At 41.3% G+C, this 11091-nt stretch overlaps 4 protein-coding genes across 5 annotated transcripts; 2 read left to right on the top strand and 2 right to left on the bottom strand.

Annotated features, from left to right (window-relative positions):
• Positions 1-165: 165 nt before the first annotated feature.
• On the bottom strand, positions 166-1787 carry LOC108144772 (xyloside xylosyltransferase 1). The gene has a single exon (XM_017269882.2). It carries the CDS (start codon positions 1566-1568, stop codon positions 192-194), a length of 1377 nt encoding a protein of 458 aa, XP_017125371.1. The 5' UTR covers positions 1569-1787; the 3' UTR covers positions 166-191.
• Positions 1788-2020: 233 nt separating this feature from the next.
• On the top strand, positions 2021-4245 carry LOC108144773. Its single transcript, XM_017269883.2, has 7 exons — positions 2021-2368; positions 2571-2739; positions 2793-3109; positions 3174-3359; positions 3427-3558; positions 3621-3746; positions 3810-4245. Exons 1-7 carry the CDS (start codon positions 2171-2173, stop codon positions 3891-3893), a joined length of 1212 nt encoding a protein of 403 aa, XP_017125372.1. The 5' UTR covers positions 2021-2170; the 3' UTR covers positions 3894-4245.
• A 545-nt stretch (positions 4246-4790) lies between these two features.
• LOC108144396 (radial spoke head protein 4 homolog A) lies at positions 4791-7990 on the bottom strand. The gene is made up of 4 exons (XM_017269176.2): positions 7593-7990; positions 7053-7245; positions 6068-6989; positions 4791-5577 (listed from the first exon to the last, which is right to left on the bottom strand). Exons 1-4 carry the CDS (start codon positions 7910-7912, stop codon positions 4859-4861), a joined length of 2154 nt encoding a protein of 717 aa, XP_017124665.1. The 5' UTR covers positions 7913-7990; the 3' UTR covers positions 4791-4858.
• LOC108144398 (synaptic vesicle 2-related protein) lies at positions 7782-10921 on the top strand. 2 transcript variants are annotated; one of them, XM_017269177.2, is made up of 9 exons: positions 7782-7894; positions 8577-8696; positions 8765-9021; positions 9077-9201; positions 9267-9330; positions 9790-9915; positions 9976-10047; positions 10104-10498; positions 10552-10921. In XM_017269177.2, the coding sequence occupies exons 1-9, from the start codon at positions 7882-7884 to the stop codon at positions 10835-10837; spliced, it is 1458 nt and encodes a 485-aa protein (XP_017124666.1). In that variant the 5' UTR covers positions 7782-7881; the 3' UTR covers positions 10838-10921. The 2 variants fall into 2 exon arrangements, with proteins under 2 accessions (XP_017124666.1, XP_017124667.1); XM_017269178.2 differs by lacking the exon at positions 7782-7894 and adding an exon at positions 8180-8410.
• The last annotated feature ends 170 nt before the right edge of the window (positions 10922-11091 follow it).

The raw sequence follows: 11091 nt of genomic DNA on the forward strand, positions 1-11091 counted from the left end.
AGGTTATATTTAATTTTTCAAGATAATCCAAATATGTAAGTTTTTAATATTCAAAGTTTATTGTAACACCCTAATGTTTTATTTTCATCGACCCATTTCCAATGTTCCGATAGATTGCTGGTTGGCAAGAACATTTCGAAGGAAAGCCAATGCAAAAGCGGTAAGTTTTAATATTACTATAACAATTTTATTTATTCTGGAATTCGCGTATTACAGTTGCCATGATACATTTTAATATTGCCCTCGCACCGGAAATATGCATCGAAAATGTCGCTGTAGCCGTGATCCTTCCACCAAGTGCACAGCTGCCTGTTCCAAATGCAGTCCAGTCTGTAGATCAAGTTGGGATATTCGTAGCCCAGGAGCGTGAAGAAGTCCTGGTCGCCGAGATGTCCCTTGAATGAGTACTTGGCCACCAGCGTGTGCACCTCCGAGTGGGTCAGCTTCTCCAGGTAGGACTTTGAGTTCCTGATGCGGTTGAGGAGCAGCAGCACCACGCCGGAGTTGAGGCCCGGATAACCGTGATGGATATGACTATGTTGCTGTTCGTTGTTCATCGGATAGTAGGGATTGCCGAAACTGGTCTTGGGATACCGCACACGGTAGCGGTACAGGATATGGCGATAGACGGGCGTCAGTTCCGGGGCAAGTCCGTAGAGCTGGTGCGGCAGGAAGTGATCGAACTCGTTGAAGAGCAGCCGGACATCGGATCGGAAGACTATATCACAATCAAGCAGGATCGCTCTGTTCAGGCTGCCATCGGCGATTCTGTGCAGGCCAAGGGATAGGAAAAACAGGGAGTCGCTATAGTACGAGTTCGGGGTTGAGCTAAAGTACGGCGACAACTTGGCGGCTATGTCCTGTATAATGCTGGAGCAGACCTTCACATCGTATATGGTGTACAGGACCGTCCTGCGGAATCGCCGGATCTGTCGCTGCAGGATCTCCAGCACCGACGTCTGACTCTCGCTGTCCGTGATCACATGCAGATGCAGCTGGGCACTGGTGTGCTTAAGCAAACTGTGGGCGAACAGGTCGAACTTCAGGTTGAGATGGTAGTTCTCCCGCGTGTATATCACGAAGATGTTGTAGTCCGACGAGAAGCCATTCAAGTGGGCGCCCAACTCCAGCTGGGCGGCGGAATAGTTCAGCAGGTAGTGGGTGGGCCTCAAAATCGGCGGAACCACCGGGGTCGTTGCCTGGTTATCCGGATTTCTGACTGCCGCCTCCTCTAGCTCCGCATGCGAGAGTTTATTGAGACGACTGGACAGGAATGCCGAGAGGATATTGCCGCGAACCAAGAGATGCGTGTTGGCGAAAACAATTAGAACGCACACACAAATAAATATTAGCAACAGAACTAGCTTCTTTTGCCACCTGCAACGCAGCAGGGTCCAGGACCAACTTTTCGGCTTCTGGCGAATTGAATTCCGGCGATTGATGATCAGGGTCACGTTCTCCTGATCCTCCAACAGTTGCGATTTGCACTTCATTCCGTACATATTGAGGTCGGCCGGAAACGTTTTGTGTTTCTGGCTGATTAAAGTCTTAAAGCTGTTCTTGGCCATTTCGAAATCAGTGACAATGCATGCACGACATCAACGAACAAGTGATCCCAAAGATCCTATGTTAGAACACACTAAACGGAAACTCTGAGCAGACTAGTAGAAGCGCACAAAACATTGCGGACTGACTAAAAACTTAATTAAACTAGATCGATAAAGCAAGCACAGCGTAAAAATCAATGCAAGTCGTTTGGGGGCAGTGGGACCATTATTAGAACCCCAAAATATACCGAACCTATCGATGCGGGGGTCGTTTTTAGGTCAAAATATTTAAGTAACTTCAAATCAACAGAGTTAAATCTACTCCAAAAACGGTTAATTCCAAAGGTATTTCGCATCTTAAAAAACTAAAAATCTTTTTCAAAAGTATTGAAACACATTTATCGATAAACACCGATAAAAGTATCTTAATCTTAATCACTATTAATATAAATCATGCGCAGAAGCAATCTTTTTATCAGTATAAGTACATGTTATGGTTGTTCCAGAGTTACAAAGCTACTGGACTTACACTTACGCACTGAGAAAATGTAAAATTTGGGACCTGCGACCACCACGGACCTTCGAGAATTCCACTGGAGACGAGCGTTTGCAGTAGCGAAGCAATGGACTGCCATCATCGCATTGAAGTGCCCCTTCGGGCTGGCAAGAAAATGAAGAAACGTCGCGAGCTGGACGCCCTGATAGCCCAGTCGCAGGCGACCTCCTCCAAGAGGGCCAACCGGAGAATCCCGGGCGGAGCCACCCATTCCCAGGACAAACTGCTCTCGGTCTCGACCGATGACCCTGAGGATTACGCATGGGTAAGGCACTTACTATATTTATATATCAAGTACAAGGTTAAATGTGTTTGTATTTATGTATATCTCGACCTGCCGAAATCAACTTTCCCAGCTCATTGGTTCTGAGAGATACATATATACTTTCGAAAATTCATATATCCATAACGAATGAACAAAGAAAAACAAATATATGCTGTCTCAATAAATATTGCGTTCTTTTCAGACAAACGTAGCTGGTTCTAGTCGGCGTAGTCATCGGAAAATTGCCTATTTCCGCATGTGCGGCCCCCTTTTATTGGGAATCATTGGCATTTTAATTGTGGCCATTTTGTACTGGCTATATTTCGATTTGCGTCAGCAACTAACCGATTATCGTCAGAAGATCGAAGAGGGTATGTTATTATTACTTACTACTTTACAGTATATTAATTATGTAATATTCCAGTGTCTGCCATGAGCAAAAACTTTCCGGACACCCTGCAAAGATGGCACGAAACATCGTCTTACCTGCTGAAGAATCAAACAGCCGTCATTACGGAAATAAATGAAATGCAAAAGACCATGGAGAGTTTACGCAATAACTTTAGCAACCTGGAGGCGGCAGTGGCAGCTCAGAGAAACCACGGCAAGGATGAGAAGTTGGTGGCCGACTTTGGGGCCAAGATAGAAGCCGTGGCCACCGATATAGAGGCCATCAAGGAGCACTACAACAAGTACACCGAGGTTCAGAAAACCCTGCAGGCCGAAACAGAAGCATTAAAGGTGTGTTTTAACTATCATTTTCTTTGGTTATGAACTGAATTAAATAAATACATTACTTTTTCAGGTCAATCTTTCGCAATTACCCACGCTTCAGGCCAACGCCTTGCCCGCAAACTTATCGGAAGACATTGCAGCTCTCAACAAAACCACTCTTAACTCCTTTAAGTTATTGGCCAACGATCTTAAGGATGTGAATAATACCCTAAGTCAAACAACGAAAATGCTCGGCGAGGAAATATCTATGCATAAGGTAATCTCATGCAAATGTTTGCGTTATCAGTACTAATACTTATTATTATTTATTTGGTTTATTGCAGACGAAAATAGACGACCTGTTGGATCGATCGGAGAACATTACGTCCCATGTGGCCACAATAAGTAACAGTTGGCCGGAATACAAGCAGAAGGTAACAGGCTTCGATGAGTCTATAGATAAAATTGAAAAAGAGGTAAGACGAACGCGTTTCCTGTGGCTAGAACTTCAAGATTAATGAAAATTTATTAACCTCAGATAACGCTAACAAACACTAAGAATAGCATGCTTGCTGCTTCCATGGATCAGCTGAAGAGCTTTTGCATTCAGAGCATGGGAAATACTAAACCTCCCAGCAGTGAAGATAGCTCAGTGGTCCCCAAGGTATGTATTTATTTGAATGTCCTACTTTCGTGTTTGTCATTAACTTTTCATCTTTACTCGCAGCCTGAAGCCAATGCGGCCAAGCAGGAATCTATAAAGCCGTCTGCAAATGCCACAGAGAAGTTGCAGCAATCTATGAAGCTGTAAGCAGTTGCATTGTTTTAGGAGATGCCCGTTGTATTACCACATTTGTTCGATTTCGTGTTTAGCCAGTAAGACTGCATGGGTTCCATGTGCAAAAGTCAAAGCCAACGATAACTAAATTACATTTAACACACGAAAGCTGCAATGTACATATGGTTCAAAGAGCTATTTAACTTAATGACGCATTATAGGATGGCGAAGTGCACGTGTGATTTCAGTTAAGTTTACTTTTAAAGCCCGTTTTAGAAAGCGTAATTGTACATAAGGAGTGAAGTAAATTGTAAGTCCAATATTATTCACTTTAGATACACGATATGTATTTTATTTCCATTTAATAAAATCAAACTAAAGCTCACAAAAAAAATGCAAATGCAGTGTTGGAAAAGTTACCAGTTTTTTGAATATAGGTAAGGTACATGGTATTTGTGTAAATAAGTACTTGGATAAGGTAAAAGGTTCACAATTTGTTAAGTAACTACATAGGTAAGGTAAAAGCTACAAAAAGGTAAAAAAGAAAACATCTTTTAATACAATGTTATTTGCTTAATTTAATAATTTTGAGGAGAATTTGTTCTTCACAAAGTTACAGAGGAAATGTGATATTGTGTATACGCCCTGGAAATTAAGACTGCCTGTAGAAACATGTAACTTTTCTTTAATTTGTAGTGATATTATGATATTTTGTATTAACATTTCGGGGAAAACAATACCAAATTCAATTTAGTGGTTTCCAGCTAATTTGAAAACAAAATGGAATAAAAATATTTCAGTACCTGAATAAGCAACAAATCAATTTTTTAAGATAAATAAAAATCTTTACCTGGGTTAGGTAAAGGTAGCCTCATATTTGCTTACCTAGGTACAAGTATATAGGTCCATCCCAACAATGTGCATATGCTATATTGCTAAGACATTTAATTGCATAAACCGAAAGTAAAAATTAAACTTAGATTTAACAGGTTATAATACTATTCATTGTCATATTGATCGCCGAACTCTTCATCATCGTAATCTTCGACATCCTCTGCGGCATAGGCATCCTTTTGCTGTTTCCTCAGCAGCCAGGCCTTGTAGGCTTCCTCCTCCTCCACAGTTGGATCACTGGCCTCGATAAAGTCCTCGGCATCGTGGGGATACTCCTCCTGCACCGTGGGCAAATGCTTGAAGGGAACGTTGCGGGCGTAGTACTTGTGGCCCCAGCCCAAGTATATGGACTCGCAGGTCTTCTCGAAGACAAAGGTGAAGGCACCAGGCCAGATGTTGGATTGCATGAGGAGCATTCGCTCCTTCTGGTTGGTGTACTTGCTGGTCAAGCGGACCAACCACGGAACCGGAACTTCGGCGTTCGTGTCATTGGCACAGGAGGACAGAATACTGGGACCCACTTCGGGTTGATTGAAGCCCTCGATCATGCCCTCCTCTTCGCCCTCATCCTCGTCCTCCTCCTCCTCCTCCTCTTCGTCCTCCTCCTCCTGTTCTTCCTCCATCTCGGCCATCATTTGCATTTTCAAATAGAGAGCCAGGGCCTTTTCCCTCTCCTTCTGGGCCTTCTCCTCGTCGTACCAAACCACTCGACCCTGGACATTGAGGATGTTCGATCTGACATGAACCCAAGCCACTGGAGTGGCCAGAGATCCAAGAGGTTCTGCTTCGTACTTCTCATTCTTCATCAGCATTACGTCGTTATCTGGGAATCAAAGCAAGAAAGCCAAAGTTTCTTAATCTATACTGTGCTGTTGCAGTGAGCTCGAAATACTTTTCAAATGAAAGCAATGAAAAATCAAAGTACCTTTTAAATATAATGTATTTGCTTTGCTTTGCTGAGAAAGTCAGGCAAGTGCTGTGAAAGCATTTTATTTGACTTTGATTTTGCTTTGACCTTTGGAAGCACAAAGCTACATTAACATTTCGAACTTCAAAAGCAAAGCAATTGGGAAGTAAGCATTTCATTTTCAAAACCAATTAGCTTTTAACCAGATTGTTCAGAGTAGGTAACAGTAAAACTAAGTAAAATTATACTCTAAAATTGCTTTTGCAGCAAGTTGCTTTGCTGCTGCTTTGCTTTTGGATTCCAAAACGTTAGCAGCAAAAGCACAATCAAAGCAAAAACATGTAAACCATTTGAGCATTTTCAAAACCTGGTATTAAGATTAGTTCTTAATATGTTGTAGACCTACCTTCTATTTGCCCCTCCTCGCCTTCATTGACCTCCTCCTCCTCTTCTTCCGCCTCCTCCTCCTCCTCGCCCTCGTCGTCCACCTCGCCATCGAACATGCGCTTCTCCTTCTTGGTCATCCGCCTGTAGTAGCCCACAGGCGCTATATAAGTGCTGGCAGTGATGCGACCTATCAGGGCCCGAAGGTAGTGCTTCTCTTTGCCCGGAAAGCAGGGATAGGAAATGACATCCGCCTCCAGATCGCCGGTGAGGAACTTTTTGATGTGCCGGGACACAACGATCTGTCGTGGCGTCACAATGGGCAACTCGATCCAATCGTCGAACAGCGAGTTCACCACGAAATAGGAGTACCTATTGCATCCCTGGCCAATTAACTCCGGTGGAATGTCGTAGTGCTCTATTTCCTCAACCAAGGGAACGGGTGCCGCCTTGGGTCTCATTTTCTCCAGCTCCTCGGACGGATAGTCCTCCCAACCATACATGCCCGGCGTCAATTCCGGACCAATGTGCGCCGGCAAGGGCTTATCCTGCCTGTCCTTTCGCATCTTATATGGAGTCTGTTTCTCCCTCAACTCCTCCTCCATCATGACCAGTCGGGAGGCCACTTCCTCGCGGGTCAGTGAGGCCTCAACTATGTAGTAGGAGGCCTTCAGTCCATTGATGCAACCCCAAAACCTGCACTGCATTATCGAGGGATGGGTCTGCAGACGGTTCATGGCACTGGCCAACTGAAATATGTCATCGTTGCATATGCTAAATCCACACTGTGCCCAATAGAACTGCAATTGCTGGACTCGCTCGTTGAAAGTCACAAAGTAGCGCATGGAATCGTCGATCACCAGGCGAAACTCTTCATTTGTCCTTGCATCTTCGCCGGACATGTCCTCGCCCAACAAATCCTCGCCTTCGATATTATAGGGCAGCTATTAATTATATTACATGGCTAAGATGGTATGGTGCTATCCATAGGTCATGTCTTATACTACCTTCATGGATTGGAGAATTTGCTTGGCCACCCGGAAGGTGCGAACTTCGTCGAAAACACCGCTCGGAGGAAAACGTTCTGGCAAATGGAACTTTTGTTCGCGCACATTCCGGCTAAATTCCTCGAAGAAATCTATCACATTGGGGGGACGCTCGTCTATTACTCTTTTTATGATATCACTTAAGTGATCAAATCTGGTAAGATGGTTATTAAGGTTTTTAAATAAGTAAGGATTACAAAGTTTTAATATATTTAAAAAAAAAGAAAGTCTTTTGCTTAAGTATTCAAATTTAAAAATAAAAAGGAAAGCTATAGTTGAGTGTCTCGACCATTATCAATTTCAAAATAAATATGCCCCGAGTAAAAATTGAGTGGCGCCATCTGCTGGGCTTTGCAAATAACTTCCTAAACAATAGCTCGAGTTATTATATATATATTAATATATGAACTAAAACAGGCATTTCGAATCTGCACGTGGAATCCCAGTAGCAATATTGTTTTCATATTGTAAATATACCCTATTTAATAGTATCGTACTCACAAGTTGTCGCCACTGAGAGTGCTGTATTTCTGCAATATGGACTTGGCCACATTCAATTCATAGCCAATATTCGGGGCCTCGGGAACCGTTGCCTTATGGAGCTTGCATTCCGAATCGAAGGCGCCTACGGATATGGTGGACGTTGAGGACGTGGATGACGAAGTGATTACATTGGAGCAGTGTGGAGAGGTTTCCTCGCCGCACTTTTCAGCCTCAACCTTTTCCGGTTTCTTTCTTTTGGGATTGCAGACCGGCGGAAGAGCAAATTGCGAACTGGACGTAGAGTCTAATGAGAAATTTTGGTAAGAATCCTTGTCCATCTTAATATGAAAATGGAACTCTGATTGGTAAGCGTTAAAAACGTGTGTTTCGGTTGACTTGACAGAACTTAATAATTGTGGGTGTATTTGACAATCTATTAAAACAGCCTATTTCGTTTATTTTATTTTTTAAATAAATACGTTTTAAATTTTAAATTTATTTCAAGCTGAGCGCTCACTATCGTTATCGATCGACTGATTTTGTAGAGAGTCTTCGGTCGTTACCTTTTACAACCTTTATGAGAATTGCTTGTATCTGTGTGCGTGTTGTTTACATTACAACTGATTCTCAGTTTCTTATTTGCAAAAAGAAAGTGTCTAAGAAAGTTGTTATTTGTTATTAGAGCTCCAAACGTACTTGTTTTTAAAATTGTAAATTAATTGTAAAGCAGTTTATTTGGTTATGCTGAAATCAAATGGCGCCAGTTCTGTGTATTTACATTCAAAGACATAAATCACAGTCTTAAATTTTTACTTTTGTTTTACTATTGAAAAGAGGTAAATAAAGCTGGTGAAGTGTAGAACCTATTATTTTTTTAAGTTTATATCAAAAAATTATACTTTTTGTACAATGTATGACTTTTTAGTAGTGTAATTTCTGATAGATTGTTTAAAATACAAATTTGGGAGGGGCATTTCAATTAACTTTCTTAAGTGTTTCTAGCTCACAAGATGTACTATCTAAACAACGAGACTGCCGCTCTTCCTTCGACGGTTAATTTTGCACAAAGGGAGGCACACTCATCTACTTTAGAGCTAAAGACTGTATCCATAAATCCAGATGGTGAGTACCTACTGAAATCATTTCACCCATTTCCCCCATTTCTGCGTGTCTAAAAACTCTTTCCACAGACACTTACACTGTTCAGCAGGCGATCAATGCCTTCGGTTTCGGTTGGTTTCACGTCAAGTTGTCGCTTCTGGTGGGTCTCTGCTGGATGTCCGACTCCATGGAGATGGCCATCTTGAGCATCCTCGGTCCAGCTCTATTCTGTGAGTGGAATGTCACAAAACTCCAACAGGCCTCGGTCACAACCATTGTGTTTTTGGGCATGATGCTGAGTTCCAGTTTTTGGACACAACTAAGCAATAGATATGGTCGAAAGTCGGTAGGTTTTATCAGTTTTAATAGTAGATACATCAAATTATTCAATTATTTTTCAGGCCCTCACTTTATTTGGAGTATTATTAGTCTTATATAGCATACTAAGTTCAGTGGCTCCCAGTTATGCCTGGCTTTTAACCCTCAGAGGGCTGGTGGGTTTTGCAATTGGCTGCGTTCCACAATCGTGAGTAATTGTAATTCCATTGGCTAAGTAATGCTGCACCTGATAAACTTTCTTTAACCCAAAAGGGTCACCTTATATGCGGAGTTTCTGCCCACCAAACACAAGGGAAAGTGCGTGGTGCTAATGGATGTGAGTACTTACATAAAGTTGCGGTCAAAATAATAGTGTAATTGTGTACTACAATTTAAAGTAACCATAACACATACCTAAGAATAGAACAAGTTTTCATTTAATTAATCATAGTGCATACTTAACAATAAAACTGTTAATAAAGATTAGTAAATGTTTCTATAACAATTTATTAATATAAACAAAAATTGTCCTTCTTCTGCACTTTGTATTGGAATAAAAATTATTTTAATTTCTGATCTACTTTTTAAATTAAAAATTTAAAAACTTTTTTTTAATCATTTCCATTTTTATTTAGCTTATATTTTAGTATTAGCTTCCCAAAAATATAAAACAAATTTAAAATGTGGCTTTCAAACTGTGCTACTTCCATTAGCTAAAAAACTACTATTATTTTGACCACAGCTGTATATATATATTTACATTCCTCTTTTTAATGAAACTCTAAATTTCTTTCAGTGTTTCTGGGCCTTGGGAGCTTGCTTCGAAGTTGTTCTAGCCCTAGTTGTCTATCCTTACTATGGATGGCGTGGACTTTTGGCTCTTTCAGCAACGCCTCTATTAATTTTTACACTTTTATCACCGGTAAGGATAACTATTTGTTTTTAGGTAACTTATTTTAAAGACAGTTTAATCGATATGCAGTGGCTTAGTGAATCAGCACGCTATTACTCTTACAATGGGCATAATGACAAAGCCATCAAGGTTTTGGAACAGGTAAGTAATAATACAATTTCAATATATATATATTCCTTGAGACTCTCTGATTTCAGATAGCTCATAATAACAAAAGACATATGCTGATGGGTCGCTTGATGGCCGATGAGGAACCGAGTTCTACGGAGAGTTTCAGATCGCTACTCAGTTCGAACCTATATCGCACCACTATACTGCTGTGGTTTATATGGCTGGCTTCGGCCTTCTGTTACTACGGATTGGTGCTGGTCACAACCGAGCTTCTGGTGGCCAGAAACAAGGAGAATAACCCAAATGAGTGCGTTACCTTTATGACGTCCGACTTCATGGATCTGCTGTGGATTACGCTGTCGGAATTTCCGGGCATACTAATAACAATCAAGGTTATCAAACTATTTGGCAAGAAGAGAACCATTGTTCTGCAATATCTGGTTCTTGTACTCTGCACTTTGGTGTTGATGTCGGTTACAAGGTAGGGTAACTGGAGTTCTAGATATATTAAATTTTAATATAAATCTTTTCTAGTCGCTTTTCTACGTCCGTAACGCTTTTCATTGCCCGTGGAACGATATCTGGTATTTTCCAGGCTATATATGTGTACACTCCGGAAATATACCCCGCCGCTTTGAGATCCGTGGGCGTTTCGGGATGTTCCGTGTTGGCCAGACTTGGTGCTATGCTAACCCCCTTTGTGGCCCAAGTTTTGATGGATTCATCCAAGGTTCAAGCTATGTCCACCTATGCGTTCGTTGGCTTACTGGCCTCCATTGCCTGCGCTTTTCTGCCCAGAGAGAATGTTGGCTATCATTAAATATTTATATATAAATTATTATTATTATTAAAGACTTTAATCGAATAGGTTTGCCTAGTTTTAGGCTTCGTCTAAGTTTTTGTATAGAATTGCATTGTTTGCTGGTGGTGAAAACTAAAATAAGATGTTCGTTTTAGTGTTTTTTCGAAAAGTAACAAAGCTTCGAAGCGGAAAGCTTTTGATTTAAATATGATAATTGAATTTGAGATTTAAGAAGCTGTTAAAACCCGATTACCCTTCAGTTTAATTACGTT

This window comes from Drosophila elegans, unplaced genomic scaffold, assembly GCF_018152505.1.
Source record: "Drosophila elegans isolate 14027-0461.03 unplaced genomic scaffold, ASM1815250v1 contig_183, whole genome shotgun sequence".
Taxonomy (NCBI): Eukaryota; Metazoa; Arthropoda; class Insecta; order Diptera; family Drosophilidae; genus Drosophila; species Drosophila elegans.